Raw genomic sequence first — 24,260 nt, forward strand, 5'->3', positions numbered from 1 at the left:
GATGTATGGTTTATAAAATTATGACTGTTGTGGTATGATAGTAGGAGTTGAGTTAAAAGAATTCCTTACGTAGCCATGCAAAGTGCAGTTTGCAAAAATAAATCTGAGCATGCAAAGACAGCAATCTTCATTGCCTTTTGCTTATGGCCCCTTCAGTCAGTTATCAGTCTACAGGATGCTGTTCAGATCCCACACAAGTTGAATTAGTTTTGTGTAGTTCATGAGACACTCTCTCAAATTCTTTAGTAAATCTTAAATTTCAGCATTCTCTTCAGCCACTAAATTAAATTCTACTGCACTGCAAAATCAGTATTTACAATGTTTAATATTAAGGGATGTTTACTGATGTGTACTGAAGAAGTAGTAATATGGAGAAGAGGGAGCAAAAGGGGGAGGTATCTGTTGCCCTTTTATATTTAGATTGATAGATCTGTATCTATAGATATAGATCTACCTTTCTCCTAATAAAGCTCTGTTCTGTGTCCTGCAGGGATCTAAAGGAGACTCAGGAAACCCTGGGATAATGGGACAAAAAGGAGAGATCGGAGAAATGGGCTTGTCTGGCCTACCGGTATGTCTGTCTGTCAGTATATACACATTGGGCTTATTGCCTCCAGCATATTGTTTCCATAGATGTGTGTTATATATCTAGATGCTTTGTTAGTTTAAATTACATCCCTATCAAACCAATATTGCTGTTAACTCATAAGCTTAGTACTCCTTGTTAATAGTAAAATTAATTCTATGATATGTCAGAACTCTCAAGGAGCTGAAGAAATATTTGCAAATGGCATTGCTTAGCTAACATCACTTTTAGAATACATGAAATGATTCACAGACGGAAAACAAAGGTGATTAACTGAATAAGAAGAGGTACATTTTTAGCGAGGGGCATAAGGAGTGAGCTGCATGTTCACCACCAGTGTTGTTTCTTCATCAGTAATACTATAATCAGTACAGTACAGTAAGATATGATTATTATTGTACAAACTTATGCTAGGCATTCTCCCCATGTTCTTCTTTCTCCATCTATGTGTTTTGTATCTTGAGTAGCAGTCACGAAAGATACCTTGTTCTTCAACCTGTTTTCCATCAGTACTGTAAGTTGAAAAATGCACTAGCTCTTGGAAAATGTGAAGCAAACTCACTTGAGGGGACAGAATTGTGTTGATTTAATAAGGAGCAATGTGTGATGTCTCAAGAGGTTTTCGATGGAAGTTGAAGAAACACATTCTCAGCTCCCCAAAGAACATAGTTCTCATAGACCCATGCAAAGCTCTTAAAATTACGTGCTTAACTGCCATTTGAAGTCAGTGGGACTTAGGCATGCCAGTGCCTAAGTGATGCAGTTCTGGGTGCCACACTTTTTAGGAAAGATGTGGACAAACTGGAGAGAGTCCAGAAGAGAGCAACAAAAATGATAAAAGGTTTAAAAAACCTAGCCTGTGAGGAAAGGTTAAAAACACTGGGCATGTTGAGTCTTGAGAAAAGAAGTCTGAGGGGGGACATGATAGTCTTCAAATATTTTGAGGGCTGTTGTAAAGAAAATGGGGATCAGTTGTTCTCTGTATTCACTGAAGGTAGGACAAGAAGTGATGGACTTAATCTGCAGCAAGTGAGATTTTGGTTAGATACTAGGAAAAACTTTCTAGCTATAAAGGTAGTTACACTCTGGAAGCTTCCAAGGGAATTTGTGAAATACCCATCATTGGAGGATTTTAAGAAGAGGTTGGACAAACACCTGTCAGGGATAGTCTATGTTTACTTGGTCCTGTCTTAGCCCAGGGACCTGGACTTGATGACTTCTTGAAGTCCCTTCCAGTCCTTTTTAGGGCTTAGAGTTAAGTATGTGCTTAACTGCTTTGCTGAATCAGAGCCATAAACATTAAGGATCCAATGGTGCAAGTTGCCCCATGTGGGTGAAAATCAGTGCAGCTCTGTGGTGATGGCGGGGGGGATCGGGTCTATTCATGCAGAACACAACATGCAGGATCAGAGCCTGACAAGTCTGTGTCATCCCTGAGCTTCAGCAAGACAATGGAAACAGTAGCTTTCCCAGTAGGGAGGCCATGTTAAAAACCTTATTTCAGCAAAATGCCCTTCACTCATGTAACAGTCCCACTGTAGTGAATGAGAATTTTGCTTGAGTAAAGACTTCAGGATAAGGTGAAGAAAATATATTTTTCTCTCTTCTTATAGCCTTTTTGGAAGCCTGGGATGTGTAAACTCAGCATTATATTTTTACCATTTAGGGAATTGATGGGCCAAAAGGAGAGAGAGGAGAAACTGGATCCCCGTGTTTGCAGAACAATCATGTAAGACATTAGCACAGTGTTGTTGATGCTATCAGTATTAAAAGAAGTCGGTGTGTGCATAGGCTGCAGTTATATTTTTAGTTCTTTAGGTACAGTAATGGTAATGAGCAAAACACTGCATTTTCAACTAGAACTGATGCACAATTCTTCGTCACAGATGCAAAGTTAATGTTCTTTTTAGCCTTGGATTGTACATTGATCACTGAAGTGTTGAGCAGCGATGTGGTAATTAAGTGCTATTCTTGTGACTTTATTGCCGTTTTATAGTATATACACATATATTTTGTTTGCTCATTTTTAATTATTTTTTAAAGTTGGTTTCAATTAAAGCTTTTTATTAATTACACCAGAACTGAGATTATTTGCTTTTAGTCAAATAGGAAGCCATTCTTCTCAGGTCTGCATGAAAAGGGATAGATTCCTAAGAAAATTAGAGAAATCACATTTCAGACACTTGTATTTTGTGACTAGAAAATGGATTGAGTTTGAATAGGTTCTTCAGTTGTTTAGGGCCGGATCCACAAAGGTACTTAGGTGCCTAAGTCCTGTTTTTAGGCACCACTATGATCCAGCTTGGCTGCTGCCTCACCTTGTAAGCACCTAAACTCACTCAGCACCTAAACTTTTACAGTAAAAGTTCCCTTGGTGCCTGCCTCTAGGCCCCAGCATGATCCAAGAACAGGAGGAAGATAGGCACTCTACGCCTAACTTGCCTGTAGGGCCCCGTCAGGTAGGTATGCTCAGAGGCCACCTAGCTCTACACAAAATCCTGAGAGCGGGAGGGAGGACATCCCTGATCTCCTTTAGCTCAGTGGATAGGGTGCTCACCTGGGATGTAGTAGACCACTAGTTCAAGTTCCCCCTCTGCCTGATGGGGAGAAGAGGTTAGAGTAGAGAAATGCCACCTTGCAAGTGAATGCACTAGCCTGTAGAGTCATTCTTGCTTTCTCTGGCCCAATCAATATTTAATTAAAGTGGAACTTCAATAGGAGTGTTTGAGAAGCACCCATCTTAGAATATCCCATAATTCAGCTGTCATATTGGTCCAGCAATTGTCATTCTTCTCCTCCTTGACAAGCCCCTTTGTGAATCCAGGTGTTGTTAACTAAAACTAGTTAAACAATAATCAATGACCACACTAGTCATGTGTTAATATGGCACAATACAGTACATGCTAACAACCCACTTTAATATATAATGAAATTCCTATTTTCAGATCATACCGGAACCAGGACCCCCTGGATTGCCAGGCCCTATGGTAAGTTTATGACGAACGGCACCTACAGTAGAGAATGTCTGAAAATTCACTGACACATTAAATTTATTAAAAAAGGAAGCACTTTATTGTCTGCTATGCTATGCATTTCAGACTTCATTGAGCAGTCCGAAGAATTAGGGACTAATGGGCCATAATGTGGTTCCCAAACTAACTTGAGCACTATTTCTTGTGTTCTGTAAACTTTTCTCTAGAAAGGTATGAATGCTGTGTTTCAGGCCCTGATTCAGGAATGTACTTCGGCACTTTTGTGTAATTGTATGCAAATGCACATGCTTAAGTATCATAGGGCTTAAGACTTGTATTTGCAGTTGATATCAGCGCATGCCCCAGCATTTTAGGAATAGAAATGGCAAGAACTGTCATCAGCATATACACATGTACAAATTAGGCTGGATTGTGGTCCTACTGAAGTCAAGGGAATTTTGCCATTGTAGGATTGATACCCCCTGAGCTTCTTCAACAGAGACCTCTAAGATGTCTGGGAGGTGGCAAACATAGGACAAAACAGAGCCTTGAGATGTGCCAGAAGATTACAGACTAGTCAATGTACTGATCACATTTGTAGGTGGGAGGAGGAGGCAGCATGTCTTGGGAACTATTCTGAGGCACTGAATAAGGGAGGACTTCTGAAAGACCGTTTAATTAAGATACCACCTATAGCTTCAGGAGAAGGGATCCTGAAGGTCTTTTCCAATTCACTTGGATTCAAAAGGATATTAATGTTGGGGTACAGGTTAAGCAACAGAACGCTTTATAATTTTCCCTCTTCAGAAAGCCTTCTGTAGCCTTCTTTATCCGAGGTTAATTTCCAAGGATTTTGTGTGATTATGCAAGAAATGATTTTTCATTCCTATTGAGTTGGTCTGAGAGAGACAAAAAACTACCATCCACCTTGAGAAGAAATGTTTGAGATTAAATAATTATAATATATCACTGCCAAAGACAGATCTGTGGGTCTAACACAAAAAATGATTGGGGAATTGCATTTGATTATATTTAATTGACTTAAAAATCTGTTTTTTCAAATACACCGTTGTCTTCCCTGCAGGGTCCTCAAGGAATCCCAGGTCCTAAGGTGAGTCAATAAATTAAGTGTTTGTCACACAATACTTCCAGGCTGCTGGTGCATGACTGAGAGAGAAAAAAAAGGGCTATGATCAAACACAGGGGCTGGGTTTTAGAATTGCTGAGCACCAAAAGCATTCATTGCCTTCAGTTGCAGTTGTGAGTGCTCAACATTTTTGAAAATTAGGCCCATATTGTATCAACAATATTTCCTCCAAATCGACTTATGAACTTGAATCCTCTTTGTTACTCTGCGCAGAACATGTGATGTAAACTGTTTCCTAATTCACACATTTAAACTTTTAGTTCCAAATATTTCTCATGTGATGTATTCAAGAAAACTTACTGTCCAACTGTATATATAAATGCAAAGTATGATATGTTTACAGGGAGGCAGGGAGATAAACTTCAGATAGATCAGAGGTATCGACTGTACTGCTTTTGCATGAAATGGAGTTGATGTAGTAACTGGCCTTTTCCTTGTCCAAGTACTGTAATCCTGATCCTAGATAATGCAGTTCACTTTTACATTGGTCCTGACCTGTCCTCAGTCACATTGGCACAATTCCTCTGGCCTTCAATGGCAGTTTCACCAAAGTATATGAGAAAAGAATTGAGCCCAGGGTATTTATAACCTACCCAGTCCAATGCTATTATGTACATGCTCTCCCCTTGGTAACTGTCACCATCTTTTCATGCAGGGCTTGGATGGTGTAAAGGGAGAAAAAGGTGACCATGGTGAGAAAGGGGCAATTGGTGACGCTGGGCCACCTGTGAGTAGCTTGGTTTGTATGTGGGAAATTTGCTAGCTTGTATTTTTTTTGCTACAAAAAACTTTTAGTATCAGTTTTCCAAATCCTTCTGATAGATCACTTTTCTTTTTAGGGTCCTGCTGGTCCCCCGGGACTTATTGGCTTACCAGGCACCAAAGGGGAGAAGGTAATAATTCAGTAGGGAAAGGGAAGATGAAAATATATTGTAATTATAATGAACTGACTAGAGTGTATATGCAAACCTGCTCTCTACTGGGTATAATCAGAATTTTAAAACTGTGGGTCACAGGCACTATACTGTTAACCGCTAACAGGTGCTCCTTTAGCTCAAGTAGCAGAGGCCTGTGTTTTGGGAGCAGCAGGATCTTAGTTCTATTCCTGCTATTTCTTTGACATTCAGAGTGGCCACAGCATACAGCATGGTGACACAAAGGAAGTCCTAGGTACCCATGGAATTGTTGGATTATGAGTACTTCATAATCAAATGAAATCAGTCCTTAAGGGGTGTACACCTGCTTTGAGACATTTTTACTTTGACACAAAAATATTAAATTAATTTGAAATCTACTCTGCAGTCTGCTTTGGCATCCATCTCCTAAGCCAGTTAGCTAATGGAGTGAAGAGAATTCCTAAAGATCTAACTCTCAAGTTGAACCAAATATACCCTAATTATAGACTATATTGTCATTTTAATTATTAAAAAATCCAATTTTTGCTGAGAAGTAGACTGTCAGCCATAGAGTCCTCAGCAATCACTGGGTTCCTGTTAGCCCTGTTAAATAAATATCATAGTACATATATTCAGACTTATTCATATATTCAGATGACTTAAATCACTAGCGAATAGATATCTGATGAGAGAGCTTTATAGGCTGAGCAGGGTTCCATCTACAGAGCTTATTCATAAGACAGAAAGGTAAGCCAAATGTGGTTTTGAGCAGCAGAATGCAGCATAAGGCCCTTTACCTCCCTCCAGTTTTCCTTTTGTGTACACATTTGTTATTCTCCTAGTAGATGTGTATGACACAAATGATGGCAATCTCAGATGCTGTGTTCTCTAGGACATTACTGTATTTAAAAAGATAAAGATAATCATAGACTTACTGAACCAAATTCATCCCTGGTATAAATCCAAAGAGGTTAGTTTACTAGATTTCTTCTTTTTCAAAGGAGTCTGTAGTCAGCTGTGCTGTAATTAGTATCTTTAAAATTCTCCAACCACCTTCCACGTGAATAGATATTAATGCTTTCTCCCATTACACCTTTCTCGCTAGATTTCTTAATTCCCCAAAATTTGCTTTACAGAAATCTAATATGCATGTACAACTGCATTCTGTGATGCTGTCCCTTATCATCTAGATCTAGCTAGCTTTAGGTCACGGTTCCAAGCCACCCGATAATTCTCTCTCTCTTTCTTTCTCTATCACTTCCTATCAATTGGAAGTCAATAGAGTTACACCAGGGACAATTCTGACCTACTTTTGTCACACACAGAAGATTCTAAATGGTCCTGTTTAACTTGTCCACATTCCCCATGTTCCCAGGTAACATGCACCTGCATTAAGGAGCATTATTATCAACAACAATACAAAATCATTTGCCTATCAGAGCTGCAAAAAATACTTTCCCTTTAACTCTCTCCAGCCGTTTGCTTAAATATTAGTTATGTACATTTATATTGAGTCCCAACAAAACTACAAGACACAGAGTTGACATAGTTATTTTGCCAAATAGTTCTAAGTTTACATACAACATAAGAGACACTTAACGTGACATCTTTTCTTCTTCTTTATTTTTTTTATAACCCCAGGGCAAGCCAGGGGAACCAGGATTAGATGTAAGTATTTGATATGTTGTTTTAATTGTGGCATCTGGGAACATCAAACATTAAAATGGGTGGTGTGTTAATTTTACAAATACTTATTTTCCATATAGGAAATATAGCACTTTATCTCTCATTTTCAATTAAATCTGCTGTGCCCAGAGGAGAGATCTGGTGGATGAGAAGTGGACTTACTGTAACACACTTATTGCAGTACAGCCATTAGACCACTCTACTTCATGCCCCACAGATGTAACTGTGCCACAGCTTGATTGAATGCTACCTAATAGCTGGATGAGGAATTTCAACTTCATTAAGAATGTATCAGAATAACTAAAATCCCCATCCAGGGGATAGGATACCATTAAGGTATATTAAACCATGAGCTTTCCCCCAAAGAAATCAGCCACTGATGTGTGTAAAGTATGTGATTTCTTTCTAATTGACCTTGTGAGCTAGCATGCATTTGATGGAGTTGTTTGGAACTGAACTTACAAATACCTTTCTCATTTTTAAAATTCTCTTGATAGGGTTTCCCAGGACTACGAGGTGAGAAAGGAGATAAAAGTGAAAGGGGAGAGAAGGTCAGTATATTTTATATCTTTTCTGGTCACAAAGGGCCAGATTTTGTCCACAGTCATGGCAACCCTTTTAAGCCAACAAGGTTAAAACAATGTAAATAGAAGAAGTTGTTTGCCCAAAGTTTATCCATGAAAATACATTTTTTGGTGTGTATCTATATGTACATACATACATATATGCCTCTTTTTCAATGGAAATTCATCAAAATCAACATTCCAGCAGAACATTTAGATTTTGATGAATCGGCATTTTCCAACAGCAACCCATCCCATTGGAAAATTTCCGACTGGTTCTAATTATGGGGTTTGTATCAGCGTAACTACTTCAGTGTATCTATTCCCCATTGTGAATCATTCCGTGAAAATGGTAACCCTGGAAGTCTTTCTCACATTAAAATTGAACTGTCATCCTTCTGTGTCCAGTGTGGCTTAATCTTTTTATTGTGTCAACAGGGAGAAAGAGGAATACCTGGCAGAAAAGGAGCCAAGGGGCAAAAAGGAGAACCAGGCCCGCCTGGGTTGGATCAGCCTTGTCCAGTGGTATGTCATTGTTTTGCACAAGGCGAAAGCTTTTCCTTACATTCCATGTCACCAAGAGTACCCATGACACTCTTCTCTTGACTCTGCTGTCTGTTGGAGGGCTCTGTTTGACAGCTCATTTAATTTTCACTAGATCAGAGCAGACTGCTATTGTTTTCTGACTTTTTTTTTCAGTGTTTCTTTCAATCTGCACTGCTGAGGCATCAGTGCTCAAGACATATCGGCTCACTGTCATGTTCCTTTACTTGCCAGATAAGAACTGGCTGCAGTAATAAAGATAAGGATCTTGTGTTAAGGACCTTCTCGTTATATTTAAAAATCAAAGATAGATGTGCAGTAGATAGTTCACCCTTTTAAAAGAGTGGTGAGAGATTTTAGCCCAGCACATCTCTGTTCAAATCTTGGGGATATGGAGGACAATGTGGTACTGTGAGAAGATTAGATATTGAGTCAGATTTATTCCTCAAGTCACCAAACATTACTTGAGGTTGCATTGGGTTAAATTTGACCCGTTTTTTCCTTCGGAAATTGATAGTTGATTGCAGTGCAAATTTCTCAATTTATAAATTAACTCAGGTTAAAATTACACACCCTTTCCTGCGAAATAAGGACAGTTCATGCATTAGTCCAAAGGCCATGTTTTAGGGCTGGTTTGGCAGTCTTGGCACATTGTGCCACCATGTACAAGAGGCATCTTTTCATTGTGAATTCCCCAAGCTGTCAGTGAGTCCAGGCGAGAAGGCATGCTGTTGACTGGTCCCTCTGATAGCTTCTCAGAGTGGGACAGCGACTAGCACCAAAGGGCTGTCTCTCCTCAGATAGCAATTGGGACCAGTTGAGAGTGAGAGAGAATCAGAGAATCTTCCTTCCACTTCCTCAAAACAGCTGGTTTTTCGAGACCAACATTAATCAAACTTACTGTGTATGTTTCCAGAGTTCCACATTCATTTGATAGGGCCTAGATCAGTGGTGCGGCCCGTGAGGGTAATCGGCTGGCGGGCCACAGGATGCTTTGTTTATCTGAGCGTCCACAGGTACAGCTGCTCACAGCTCCCAGTGGCTGTGGTTTGCCGTCCCTGGCCAATGGGAGCTGCAGGCAGCTGTGTCTGCGGACGGTCAGTGTAAACAAACTGTTTCACAGCCCGTCAGTAGATTGCCCTGACTGGCCGCGTGTGGCCTACGGGCCACAGGTTGCCCACCACTGGCCTAGATAGAACAGTTAGATTCTGTTTTATGTCAAGGTAGACAGGTGATTGAGTTAATATCTTTTATTGGACCAACTTCTGTTGGTGAAAGAGACAAGCTCTCGAGCTACAAAGAGCTCTTCTTCAGGTCAAGATAGTCCTCCTTTTCTAAACTACTGTTTTCCTTGTATCTGTAAAATGGGTATGTTGTTGCTTATCCATCTTGGTAAAATGCTTTGAGAATTATGGATGAAAGTTACTGTTGTTATTTATTAAAGGAACATTGTTCAAATCAGTGGTTATAATTTACTCCAGCCATAGTGATCTAGTGTGAGGTACTTGCTTTAAACAAGGTAAAGTAAATGATTCTTTGTTAGGCCTGGTCTACGCTTAAAACTTTTGCCAGCATAGCTTGTCAGTCAGAGAGGTGGTATTTTTTTTCTACCTTCTCCCTACCTGTGCTGGCAAAAGCTCTGGTGTAGATGCAGATATACCAGCAAAGAAGTGTTTTTGCCGGCATATCTTACTTTGTTCAGGAAACTGGCATAAGCTATACCAGCATTTGTAACTCATTTTGGCTTCTGTAGATCAGCTTTCTTTGTATATCAAATTATTTTACTTCCATGGTTTTAACTTTGCTGTTACAAAGTTATAAGAATCTTGTCTGATGACAGAGTTGATAGTGTCTAGATGAATTTACTATTCTTGTAATCAAAAATAGATTTACAGTAATTTGAACCCATTTTCTTTCTGTTGCTGGTTAAATTATGTCTGTTTAAGTAACTTTTCTGTGTCCTTCATCAATCTCAACAAGCAGTTCATTTTTAAACAGGGAGAACGTAATCTTAAAGACGATAAAGGGGAGCCAGGCTTACCAGGCCTGAATGGGTTGAGCATACCCTGCCCTTTGGTATAGTATCTCCTCTCTTTTCCTTTCTTGCATGGCTCTTATGTCTAATTGTTTCTGCAGCTGCAAAGCCCTTTCATGATGGATATATGAGTGCCTTCTCCTAAAGAGAGAAGGAAACACACATTAGATTCAGAGCCAGTTTGTACTTCTATGGAATGGTGGTCATAGGAGTACACTGACAGGCCATGCATTGAAAGAGCATTTGCAGTGTCAGAATCCAGTTGCCCGCACATATTGGCTGTCAAGTCAACAGGTTAAAGTGCAGATTATGTGAAAATGTGTGTGCTTGGCTGTGCTGTGGAAAGTGACTCTGCATGGCCAACTGAAGGAGTTTGCTGTAAAAAACACAGAAAAATATGCATGTTTAGCTGGTCTATATTTTTCTTCCAAGCAATCAAAGGGCAGTACACAGGCATTCTTCCACAAAGTTAAACAGGTTCCTACATGGATCAAGGAAACCAAATATATACGCAAAAAGAAAAGGAGTACTTGTGGCACCTTAGAGACTAACCAATTTATTTGAGCATGAGCTTTCGTGAGCTACAGCTCAAGCTCATGCTCAAATAAATTGGTTAGTCTCTAAGGTGCCACAAGTACTCCTTTTCTTTTTGCGAATACAGACTAACACGGCTGTTACTCTGAAACCTGTCAAATATATACGGGGGACCCCAGTGAACTTTTGACCTTTGCCCCTCAGAGTAGTTTTATCTACCAAAGTATTTCCCATTCAAATTACAGGGAATACTTCAGTACAGGTAAATACCGAGGTGTGGTAACTATCAAGATTTTAATGGTATTCACTATAGATGGAATCTTGTTTCTTCTGCATGTAGACAGTATATACACTTGCTGATACAGTATTTCCATTTCCTAACTACTATGCATGTGGATTACAGGGCTGTCCAGAGCGGGGGAGCAATTTGCCCCAGGCCCCACAGACAGGGCGGCGGCAATTCGGCGGCGGGTCTTTCAGTCCCTCTCTTCCTCATCGGCAGCACTTTGGCGGCAGCTCAATGGCTCCGCTTCAGTCTTCTGCAGCAATTTGGTGGCGGGTCCTCCTGTCCTCTTCTTTCTTCGGCGGCATGACTTGAGTTTCTCTTTTTTTTTTTTTTCTCTTCGACGCTTGGGGCAGCAAAACTAACTTTTTTTTATGGAAGGGGCCCCTGAAATTGCTTTGCCCCAAGCCCCCTGAATCATCTGGGCGGCACTGGTGGATTAACCTATACCTTATTGTTTCAAGACCCTTCGTTTGAGTAGTTGTCATCCTGCACTTTCTGACCTGCTGCATAATGTTGCTGTGTGCTACTGAACAGGTTTCAGACCAGGAGTAGATAGCATGCTCCCTGTGTAGTGTTTGCAAACTAGTTTTTACGTCTGTAAAGTGCTTTGGGATCCTTTGGGAGGAAAGGTGCAATATAAATGCAGGTGATTATTAATTATTATTATTATTATTGCCAAAATAAATATATGGGTTGTATATTTTTAATTAAAAGTTCCTGTCTGGGGCAAGATGCTGACTTTTCTGTACTTAATAAGCCAAGGAAGGAGAATGGGTCATACTTGAACCCTGAGTCATCTTGCCAGCAGGAAGTGCAGGACAACACAGAGTAGGCTCAGGGTTGGCTTTGACTGATGGTCGTCTGAATGTAAGAGCGGGATTCCTACTCCAATCCTCCAAGCTCCTCCTATCCCACTATACCCCCTGCAGCAGAGGACAGGAATTTACCTCTAGCAAATACAGTGTTCAAATGGTTTGGCGAAGTGCTCTCTTTCAAAGGTACTTCATCAGAAATTCAAAGTTTTATGTGGAAGCAGCACAAAGACCAAACATGTTGTTATCACTCTGTAATGATATAAAAGATGTGTTACTATAGCATGACCTGTGTATCATAACATGCGTAATGTTGGGAGGGTGTCATTCCCCTGCCACATCTGTCACACTGGGCTTCATGTAGGTTAGGTTATCTTAACTTATGAAAGTTAATGCAAAATATAAGTAATAGGCTGTGAAATGATGGGCAGTAGCGGCCTGGTTTTTAAAAGGAGCAGCCCAAAGTCTATGTGCATTTTTCACTTATATTTACCCAGAGTTACCATGACTGTGCACACAGACCTGGTATTTGCACACACAGTAGCTAATTTGTTACCTTTCTACCGACTTATGTGTGAACACCCAGTTTTCACATGCGCACCCACAGTAATTACATATGCAGAAATGCACAGAGATGGACCTCATGCTCTTTAAAAATCCAGCACCAAAAACAGAGTATATATAGGTGACTTAATCTACTATTTCTTCCAATGTGGCTTTGAACTGGAGAGTTGGTTCATATTCACATCTAGCCCCTTTCCCTTCTAAGGATAGGTTAATTAATTTGCTTGTCACATGCACGTGGTTAATTTTTTTCCCCTCACTATAGCCAAACTTTACCACCATTCTGATCTTTACAGGACTCTGATACCTCTGTCAGTAACTAAGCATGAAAGGCCCAATCTTTACATGCATACTCCCACTGAGTAGTCTGTTACGCCATGAGTCATTATTATTTGTATTACCGTAATGCCTAGGCAACCTGGTCATGGACCAGGACTCCACTGTGTGAGGTGGTGTACAAAAACACAACAAAAGGATGGACCCTGCCCCAGAGAGTTTACAAGCTAAGTGAAATCTTATTGAAATCAGTGGAACGACTCTGGACTTCTCAAAGGGATTAAGTGTTGCAGGATCAGACTAAGAGAAACTGAGATTTCATTTAAAAAAAAAACTAAAACAAGAAAACCACCAAGAGCTGTGTTCCTGCAGAATTCCCTCCATACATGCTTCTGACCGCATAAACCCCACAGCCTTTTAAATCAGGTTGTGAAATGAATTCACCATGATTCCAGGTTTTTTTATTGCTCCTGATAACTAATTGTTTCTCTTGCATATGTATTTTTGTTTTTATACAAATATATGTTTTTGCATGGTAATTAGCCAGTCTTTGTCGGTTGTTCTGCTGAATCTTACATCATCATGATGAATGGCCTGAGTTTTTTTCAGCATGAAAGTCAGGTAACTTCCAATAGAAATGATACCTGTGAATTAATTTTTTCAGGGACCAGATGGACTGCCAGTACCAGGATGTTGGCACAAGGTAGAGTGAAACTCCCAGCTTTGTCAGTGGTTTGAATTTTGTTGCATTTTGAGTTTTTGTTTGTATTTCTGAGCTTCATTTAAACTGTGCAATGGAGAACGTACCTTACTTAGAAATTGCCATACCAGCTCAGAGCAGAACTTCTGTATCCTGTCTCTTACAATAGTAGAACCAGATGCTATAGAGGAAGTGCAAGAAAGAAGAGCTGACAATTGCTGAATACCTTACTCATAAACCGGGTCCATAAAGAGCCAGCTTTTTTTCAGGCCTGGCTTTACCAGGGCTCCATTTTTGCACTTGCAGTTTAGGGACCCAGTCATGTGCATAGTTAGTTTAGTAACTTGATTAATATGGGTAGCTCACATTTAGGTGAATGGGATCATTCATGTGAAGAAAGCTATTCAGTGTGCAAACATTTGTTGGTTTGAGCCCTGGGTCACTTAGAGCTCTTTGTACCTGATTTGTAGGCACACTTAGATGTTTATGCATCCAAGTTGCCTAAATTACACTGACAAATATTTGCACCTGCCAAACAGCTAATCTTCCCCAGAGAGTGTAGGGGTATGTGTACAGCATGTATATATAGTCCATTTAGGAAATATAATAAAATGAAAAAAAATGTAAATGTTGAAGTTGTTCTGCACAAATGAAAACTAAGTGAAGCCCAGATTTTTGAAATAAATGTTCCCCACTCTAACCAGGCAATGCAGAATAGGGATTGTGCCAAATGCTTCCTCAGCAATGTTTCAAATAAATGTATTAAAATTATTTTCTCCCAATGTAAAATCCTCTTGATGCCATCAACGAACCACAAAGTATTTGAGAATATAGCAATTTTTAAGAGTGTATCATTTTATGACAGCACAGATGCCATGGTTTTCAAGGATGCCATAGTGCTTGTGAAATTACTGTCAGGGATAGCTTTAATGAATCGGGAAAGGTGAAAAGCTTGTTCCTGTGCTGAATGTTCCCTGCCACCTCATTAGTGAAGGTGGTTGGCTCAGCAATCTGGGTTTAACTTAATTTTCATTCTAGTTTTACAGTTCTCTGTTAAACCCTCCCCATACTCTACCTTTTAGCCATGATTTAGAAACCAGATAGAGTTTTGGTCTCTTTAACCAAGTTACAAATCATTCGGTTTCATACAGGACGGGTGCTGGAACAATTTTATAGGGGTGGTGCTGAAAACAGTAACCCTGTATTTGGCTATTACAACTTCAAGGCAGGGGGTGCTCCTGCACCCCCAGCACCCTGATACAGGAGCTTTTCTGCCATCACGATAGTGCGACCACACCTACCACATTGCCTGAAAGTGTTTGTACCAATGCATTCTAGGAAAATCTGGGCAGCTATTCCATAGTGCCTCAGTAGTGGGGATAAAGCACCAAAATGACATGCATACAAAAGAGCAGCAGCACACGGAACAGTGCATCCTGGGATACCTAATGCAAAGACAGCTAGGAAGGAGGACTGCCCAAACCAATTGCCTGGGTATGGTTAGGGCCTTTTCTCCATACCACTAAAGGACAGTATTGTAAACTAGTTACAGGCAGAGAAGCATGTGGCAGACTAACACTCTGGCAATGCTGGGACATTAGTAACTGTTCAGCTACCAATCAGATTTTAACCAGGTGATGTGTGGATATAAATCAAGTTCAGAGCCAACCACATCACTAGCTGGTTACAAACTCAAGAATGTAGGCAGGGCCTTAAAAGAACAGTATTTAATTCTATGTTGATTCATTTAGTTGTTTAATATTAAAAAGCCAAAAGGGATCAATTCTTACAGCATTAACAATAATTAACTACTTTGTGGTAAATGAGTGTAAAGAAACATTCCTGTCTTTGTGATTAAAACATTGTCTGTCTGTGTGTTTTTTTTCAGTGATCTCTAATCATGAAGCATAAAGTATGTAAATAATGTGACATATTTTGATCTTTTAATTTTTGTAAAGAAAAAATCAACAGTAATATATTGAACTTTTTTATACTGGATGCTGTCATTTATGGACTTTAAAAATGTTATAAAGTTTCCCAAGCCCATAGGACATGCATGGCAACATTGGGAGTTTATGTACAAACAAGCTGCAGTGGATGGGAATAATCGTATTTGCTGCTAATGCTACTGTGTGGACTAACGGTACTGAGACAATTTGTTGCCTAGTGTGCCTTAGAGCATGGAGGAGAGAGATCCCTCTCCTAAATTTGGCTTTCAACTCTCATTTCTGTTGCACACTCACTAAAAGGGTGAAAAAACATGGCTGAAAGCAAAAAAGAAAAGAAGAATGCAGCCCTAGAAATGAAAGAAACTCATTTGTCACCCGGCCGAGTGAAAGGACTTTCAGCGGGCAGAGAAAACAAGGCCAACCCCATTCGCTGCTACATGCTCCCACCCTGATGGAAATAGTAAAGTTTTGGCTCAGTATGATGAACTCGGCCATGTGTGCATGCTTCAACTACTAATGACAAAACTTGTATCTCGGGAAGAAACATACATTTAACTTTCTGGGGTGTGTGGCTGAAGAGCTGCAAGAGTCTTGCTGGGGATTCCGTCTTTGTTACTGCAGAATCCAGAGAACCTGGGAAACCTCATCTGCCAAACACACTTTTTTAAAAAATTGCTATCGTAGGCTCAGTGCATAGTGAGAACTCTGCTAAAGTCTTTTCTAAAGCAAGAGAGCACTTAAAAGTGCTACACTGGGGGGATCCCAAAACTTGGAAGAGGTCACAGTATGAAATACAGTATTCAATTCCCTTGGTTGGTAGGGCTTGTTTTGTGAACACTGTATAATTTGATCTGCATACTCATACTCTTCCTCCACCTTCTTCTCCCTGTCTTTCTCTCTCTTTGCTATAAATGAGTTTGAACTCAGGCTCAGTCTATACCACACAACCACTCAAAAATACTCTGTGAACTGTGATCTGTGACACAGTAATCCCATTCTGCAAGTTACCTTGACCAGCTCCATTCCATTCTTGAAGAAATGAGAACATCCAAAAAGCCTAATGGTTTCTCTTTATTGGATGGGGACAGGGCTTAGCAGTAGACGCCAATGACATTGAAAAGTGGATAGACAAAACTTGGATGTACTGGTAAACAGGTCATCAGAGCCTATATCAGGTAAAGCCTAATTAAACAAAAGGTCAAGACCCAGGCTTTTAGGACATGCTGATTTTGTAACTGATGTACTAGTAGGTGAGGGAACAGGAGTAGTAAGGTAACCAGGCAGATTGGAGAAACCTAGAGTGATTGCATAGCCATCAAGTACACTCGTCTTGGATAGGAGCTGCAGCTGCATGCCTAGCTGTACAGAGTGGAGTAGCAGCGTGCCACCCAGGGGGAGGGGAAGGTGTTCCCATCTTGGACAGAGCTGTAGAACTGGCTGAGGAGAGTTGGCTCTGAAAGGAAAAAGTTGCATGGCAAAGCACTGCAATCCTTTGATCTCTATGCTTCTCCCAATGCACTTCTTTAGTAGCATAATGTAACTAAAGAATAAAGAGAGAGGAAACATCAAAATGTTGTGCCTATGGTGCTTATTGTTTTGATACAAACCTTGTGTTTAGATCATTATTCCATTGAGTCTATTGGGCACATGCAAGCTTGTGATGAAGTGAGGATACTGGGATAAAGGCAAGAATTAATGAGCTTTGCCTCTACAAGTTAACCTAGTGCAGAGTTAATTCCAGCTCTAATAAAATGAACAAGGATAAATGTGCTCGGTACTGTATGCCGCTCTCCATTTATGTCTCCAAACAGATAGTAGAAAGTTTCAGAATTATGCCTATGAATTATCATCAATGCCTTGGTGCATTATTTTTACTGGATTTGTTTAGGAAAGCCTCCTAGACAACAGAGAGCATTTCCTGTACACAGATTAATGTTTGAAATGGACATACAGCTCATCATGATAGATGTGGACTACATAAAAGATTCACAGGAATATGCAGTTAACTTTATTTCTTATATTTGTCAGCCACTCTGGTTTTGTATTACTTGTCTTTTTTTTGTTTAAAGACTATAAAGATGTATGTTGTATTTTTTACTTTTCTCTATAATTATATTGATTAAAACTCAGATAAACTAATAGGTCAAGAAACAGGAATTATATAATTTAACCAGCAATAAAAATGCATTGTAATTATTTCTAATTCATGAGGTTAGCTATCACTTTAAGGGGAGATTCTGAAAGGCACAAAGGGCAGTTACGCACCCAATTCCCTAGTTCGCATTAACATACTCCTGCTTGATTATGTTAACACGAACTTAGATATCTTTTAGAGTACACCAACGGGATCTACATGGGGCATTTAGAGTACAGCACACTGGAGTGCTTTACAAATCACACCCTTCTAATGCGTTTTGCCAGGGCAATGTAAACAAGCCCTAAAGCTAGAGTGGTTTATTTCATTCACTGTTGTTCAGGACAGTCCTGGCCATATGCTGCACCCTGTCATTTCAGTCATGTTAAATGCCCAATTGTTGTTAACAGAGTTCCAGTACAGTTGCCCTGTCTGGCCTAGTCTATGCAGAATTTTAGGGAAATCTTCCGCTGTTGGTCTAGCATTCGTGTAGCACAGTCGGTGCAAGCAACAGTGTGATTGCACCATTGCTATAGTAGTGGTGGGAGATCTTGCTATAATTCCCAATGGGAAGATATCCTCTGGCCTTGACTACTTTCCAAATATTTCCCATCATTGCAAGCTCCAGTTCAGTGCCACCAGCAATACAGACATTGGGAGTCTGAGGTTGACTCACTGCCAGCATTTTAAACAACCTGATGATTAAGCCTGCCCTTGTGGGGGGAACTGTAGTTTGCAGTTGATGCAATTATGTACTTGGAGGTTAATCAAGGAATGTTTCTCCTAGTTAGGAAAGAGATTGGGAGAAAACCCAAACTGACTCCAAACTGAAAATATTTCTTTCCAAGCCGTGATAGTTATTTTTGATAATTAGATCAAGAAATCAAGATGTTGCCAAATACTTTATTTTCTTTCATCCATTCATAGATGCTGACATTTTCTGTATATGTAATGATGATGAACTTATTTCTCCTGTATATTTAAAATCTCTATCTATGAATGTTTTTTCCTAATACTAAAGCTGAAATATTTCTTATGTGTTTTCTAGAAAACCAAAGGATAAAATGTTTCTTAGTCAGTTTTTCAGTTTTATAGTTTCATATGTTTGGTGTCTGATGGTCTTTAACTAAACAAATCATTGATATGTGCTTTTTGAACTGGTCATTCCTGTTAATGCTAAAACTGAAAAGGATGGAATCTACCCATGTCAAAAATATCTATTAAGCATATTCCATATTTTTTAAGCCTGTCAGATATATTACCATGGTTATCTACTATAAAAAGGTTGTACGTTTGTTATGGCCAAGACTTCCATGACAGAAACCCTGCTCTTAGGGTTGCTTTTGTTGTTGTTGTTTGTTTGTGTTTTTGTTTTATTTAGTCACAGGGTCAAATTCTTAGATGGTGTAAAACTGGCATCAGTCCACGATGGAGCAAGGATCTTTCATGAATTTTTACAAATTTTGGCCCCAATCCTGCAGTTAGACCTCTGCAGGCAGACCCTTCCACCAACAGAGATCCAACTATAGGATCAGGACTTTGGTGTTCTCTACATACCATGTAGTGGAGTTTGAGTTTTCAACTATTAGCTAAACACCACTAAATTGTGTTATGCAATTCACTATAAAATAAATGGTATTTATTTAAATATTCTCATCACTTCCTATGGCAAACAACTTAAAGTATTGTTATGCCATGACACTTCCAGATTTATTGCCATGACAAACAGCCAGCCTCTGCCATAAATAACCTTTCATAATATATAATTATGCATCCTTTTGGTATGAAAATTCAATAAACAAAACTAGATGTACAAAATAGTTGATTTTGGTAGATTGCATGGCAACTGAACTGTTGTTTAATGCTGCCCTCTGGAGGATATGTTTTCTAGCAAAATAAGTAGCTTTATGTCAGGGAGAAGGGAATCTGATTTTTCTGATGTTCATTTGGGGGAGAAGTATGGATAACTCTCATGTATTTTTATGGTTGAAATATCTCTGTAAAACAACAGAATATTTATTTAAACACAGTTTCATATTTTCAATTTTTTTTTCAGTTTGTATATTTTCTGACATGTCACCATAATGAGAAACACCATAAACTTCTCATTTGTTCTTATTTAATTGTTGTCCTAGTAATTAACTCACTGTGCTTCTTAAATAGACAAAAAAAAATTTGCCTTAGATTGCCAGCCAAACTTCTTTGAAAGGAGAGAAAACTTTTAAATATTTTCCATATTGTCAACAGATTTATCTGAACAATGAGCCAAATGTACAAATAAAGAAAATTACAAATCTGACTATAAAATGTAAACAATAAAAGCTGCTCTTAAAAAAATTATCCTTAGACAAGTACTATATGTTCTTGGCCCAATTCTGCTCAACAGAATTTACACCAGTAAATGTGGCAAAGAGTAGAATTTGGCCATCTGTCTTCTTTTTTTTTTTTTAATGGTACTTGTTTCCATTAGGATGCACTGTAACCTCGGTGTTGCTTTCCCTCATTTTATGCATGTGATTGTTTTTACTTCATAAGCATTTTTTACCTGACAATGATAAAAACAGTAGATTTATAAGTAAATATTTGCTGGTGCACTTAATAAATGGGGCTTCCTATCTGTTAGCAATAAAGTTTTTGATGTATTTAATGAAATATTTTCACTGATTTCAAGCTGCCCAAGTCACTTTAATTTGCACAGCTGGCACAGATGTGGCATATTGCCTTGGGTGTTACTGACCTTGGCAGCCTTACAAGACAACCTTTATGCAGAGATGAACTGTTCTTGAACTGTTTCACTGTTATGCTAAGAATAACTATTCTACTAATGCAGAAAATTAGGAAGCAAGAACAACTGATCACTTTAGTCCATCCCCACTGCATTTTATTAGAGGATCAACCAGTCTTTGGCAGCTGTACCCAAAATTGTTATAAATCCCAGATATGAATCTAATCCAGTTTTAAATACTTTGGTGACTAGTAGCTTCATCTACTTCCTTTGGTAGTCTACTGAACATCCAAAGTAAACCACTGAGTACAATTACTCTTCTTAATTTGCACTCAGTCTCTCTTGCTTATAGTTGGTTCATGATTTAATACATAGTTTTAATTGTGTGACTCTTGCATGTATTTGTATTCCATTTAATCATCATCAGCAAAAATATTCTAGCATTATTTTGTGGAATATGAGCACAGTAAGCAGTGAAAACCTGTCATTTCAATAATTTAAAACTGAGCTGAACAAGGCACATGAGACTATACGGCAGAGACTATGCAGTATTCTAGAGAGTTTAGGGGGAGCCAGAAAAAGATATTGAGGCATCAGCTTTCAATGCATTAGAACTGGCAGTTATCAAAACCACTGACTGTAGGTAGGGAACCAGTATATCGGCAGTTTACAGTTCTCCTTTCATCTGCTGTAAAACCAATGAATCCCTGTGTACTACAGGCTGGTAGAGGCTGCCTCATTGCTGAGTTTCATGTAATGTGAACAATCAGCTAACTATTTTTATGAGGCTCCATTATACAACAGAGAGTTCTTAAAAGGAGGGAAGTAAAAATGGAGTAATCTCATGCATATACTTAAAATACATAATCTGTAACTCACTAAAACCTACCCTGCTGCTTTTTCTGATGATAAATACTGATTTGTACCTATCAAAAAGTGATATGTACAAACCTTAGGTTTTGCAATTTATTTTATGTGAGTGTAAAATTGAGTTTGTATTTTCAGATTTGTTTTCTTTAGTTAAACATAAATATAGTTAGGACCTGATTTTGCAAAGTGCTTAGCACCCAATTACTCACTGAGTTTCAGGATCAGGCCCATTAGCTAAAATTAAAACTGGATCAGCCTCTTACTGGGTGCATTCTGGTTGGTAACTTCAGTGTGGCGGAGTGCAATATTGTAGAAATTCTCAGAATACAATAATTTTTATCTTGCACTGTTTGTTTTTTCTCCATTTACCTTTGATGTTTTACTTTCTGCATTTCACAGGAAAAAAGATATATTCAGTATGATAAAACATACAGCTGGAAATGCCACTGAGCAGGAAGTTAAGGCTACAATCACAGTTTACAATCCAAATAATCAAAGTGCAAACAACCTGCGATCTGTTGCCCCATACAGTATTATTTGGGGTGGAGATACAAGTCTTTTTAAACTGCACTCATTCTATAATCTAAGTGCAATTATCTGCCGTTGAAGAAGCTACAACTGTTAGTATTTTACACTCAATGAAAATCTGACCTATTTATACGGTATTTAGAAGAATATAAATAAGTGTATTAGCTCACCAGGTTTCATTATGTCAGTGGGGTCTGATCCTATAAACTGTTATGCAAGCATTCCTTATTCATGTAGGTAATCTCATTCACTTCAGTTGCGTCTGTTCATCTACCCACATGAGTAAGTGTTTGCGTGCTGGGCCTCTTGTGAAGAACAGTTCTGTTTGAAAGTATTTACATAATATCTTATCCGAAGCTTTCCTAAGTTTCAGTAAAATGTATTGCTTTTCTAAAACAAAAATAGGTACCTTTATACAAAGGAGGTATTTAGCAAGTCTTATTTTTAAACCCTTTTATAAACTGTTAAAATGTACATGCCAAGAGCAGTGTTCGACTTAGTCATATTTTTGGGGAACAACTGTTTGTTTTTTAAAAAGGCATTAATAGTGTTTCTTATCCATTGTTTATTATGTTAAAATCGTATTAACTAGTACTCCATCATTTTATTTCTATTTTATAACTGCAATGGACAGTGCATTATTTTGAAACCTTCAAAACCATTGCTTCATTGTGTTTTAATCTGTAATAAATTAATATTTGGACTTTTAAAAAAAATAAAACTGCCTCCCTTTCCAAGTTGTTTTTATGATGGTGTGAATATATATCATAAACTGCAGCATCTGTAGCTAAGAATAAACTTTCCAAATTCTAAATGTTTGTTATTTTAAATAACTATTAAATGTTTTTAATGAGGCAAGAATTCAAATAAAGATTAACAACCTTATTAATGGCGAGTCCTGTGGCACCTTATAGACTAACAGACATACTGGAGCATAAGCTTTCGTGGGTGAATACAGACGAAATACCGCTGCATCCGACGAAGTGGGTATTCACCCATTCAAGAAAGCTTATGCTCCAATATGTCTGTTAGTCTATAAGATGCCACAGGACTCTTTGCCACTTTCACAGATCCAGACTAACAATGCTACCCCTCTGAACCTTATTAATGTTCCCTTTAATGTATGTTTAATTATAAAACAAATGAATTTGACTTTAAAATCAACGTAGTTTTGAGTCCATGTTACATCATTGTTTCCAAATCATCCACATTTACACAAAAATTAAATTCCTCTTGTATTTATCAAGTAAATCTATCCACAGCTGCAATTAAAGATGCAATTTATAGATGACCCTATTTTCTAATCAGTAACAAAATCTATCAAGCTGTTTCAAACAGTTCACAAAGGGCTCAGGCCTACAATCTCTGCAGACTGCTTACTCCAGAACGTTAGTGGTTGCAGGCATTGTTTTGTAAGACCATTTATGTTTAAAACAGGGCAAACGTTTTAAGCAATGGGTGGGAGAATTCCCCTCAGGCTTTCAATAGTTCTTCCACTGTCCTCAGTGTGAACAAATCCGTGCAAATAAGTCAATGTAACCAATCTGAACTAATGATAGTATTTCCCCCTGTTATTCATGCACCCTCTTCACCAGTTTGAGAGTAAACCATTTTTCTCCAGCATTGTCAACTCTGGTGCTCTTTCGCTGAGCAAACACAGGAATGTGGGAATACAAACTTTTCTTTGCTTAAAACTATGGGGTATATATCGTGCTTCCAATACGTTTGTGATATCGGACAATGTTCTGAAAGGTAGCCCACAAAAACACACACCACAATTAATTTTTAGATACAAAAAGAAACACCCACCTTAACATACAAATATTCAAAAGAGAAAACCGTACAATACAGATAATGAGGATTTGGAAGGGCCCAGGCCAGTGACATAAAATTATTTGTATTAACCCATTGTGAATTCTAAAAAAGTGACACGTACTTCACTGGTATAATCTCCACAGAAAATTAGAATCCAGACAGGAAGTCTCAAAGTGATCACAGAATCATAGGACTAGAAGGGAGCTTGAGAGGTCATCTAGTCCAGTCCCGTGCACTCATGGCAGGACTAAGTATTATCTAGACCAGAGGTGGGCAAACTACAGCCCACAGGACTGTCCTGCTGGACCGTTGAGCCCCTGGCCCCTCCCACACAGCCTCAGCTCGCCATGCCACCAGTACTCTGGGCGGCGGGGCTGCGAGCACCTGCCGGGCAGCACAGCTGCAAGAGCTGCTGGTCTAGTGTATTAAATTGCTCCCCGTAGGAATGTGCTACTTACTGTGTACTACTTACAGCTGCCAGTCCTGGTGCTCTGAGCGGCATGGTAAGGGGGCAGAGACCGGGGGGTTTGGATAGGGGGCAGTCAGGGAGCAGGGAGTGGTTGGATACACGTGGGAGTCCCGGGGGGCCTTTCAGGGAGTGGTGGTGTGGATAGGACTTGGGGCAGTCAGGGGACAGAG

The 24,260-nt window shown here is 39.1% G+C and overlaps 1 protein-coding gene across 1 annotated transcript in view; it reads left to right on the forward strand.

Annotated features, from left to right (window-relative positions):
• Positions 1 to 22,527, forward strand: part of COL23A1 (collagen type XXIII alpha 1 chain) — a 353,441-nt gene extending 330,914 nt beyond the window's left edge. The window contains exons 19-30 of the mRNA XM_073355469.1: positions 491 to 571; positions 2,253 to 2,315; positions 3,532 to 3,573; positions 4,643 to 4,669; positions 5,361 to 5,432; positions 5,545 to 5,598; positions 7,243 to 7,269; positions 7,785 to 7,838; positions 8,289 to 8,375; positions 10,392 to 10,469; positions 13,565 to 13,603; positions 15,489 to 22,527. Of these exons, the coding sequence (XP_073211570.1) occupies positions 491 to 571; positions 2,253 to 2,315; positions 3,532 to 3,573; positions 4,643 to 4,669; positions 5,361 to 5,432; positions 5,545 to 5,598; positions 7,243 to 7,269; positions 7,785 to 7,838; positions 8,289 to 8,375; positions 10,392 to 10,469; positions 13,565 to 13,603; positions 15,489 to 15,491 (627 nt within the window). The 3' untranslated portion in view covers positions 15,492 to 22,527. The remainder of the gene's footprint in view (positions 1 to 490; positions 572 to 2,252; positions 2,316 to 3,531; positions 3,574 to 4,642; positions 4,670 to 5,360; positions 5,433 to 5,544; positions 5,599 to 7,242; positions 7,270 to 7,784; positions 7,839 to 8,288; positions 8,376 to 10,391; positions 10,470 to 13,564; positions 13,604 to 15,488) is intronic.
• The last annotated feature ends 1,733 nt before the right edge of the window (positions 22,528 to 24,260 follow it).

This window comes from Lepidochelys kempii, chromosome 8 (assembly GCF_965140265.1).
Source record: "Lepidochelys kempii isolate rLepKem1 chromosome 8, rLepKem1.hap2, whole genome shotgun sequence".
NCBI classification, from domain to species: Eukaryota; Metazoa; Chordata; order Testudines; family Cheloniidae; genus Lepidochelys; species Lepidochelys kempii.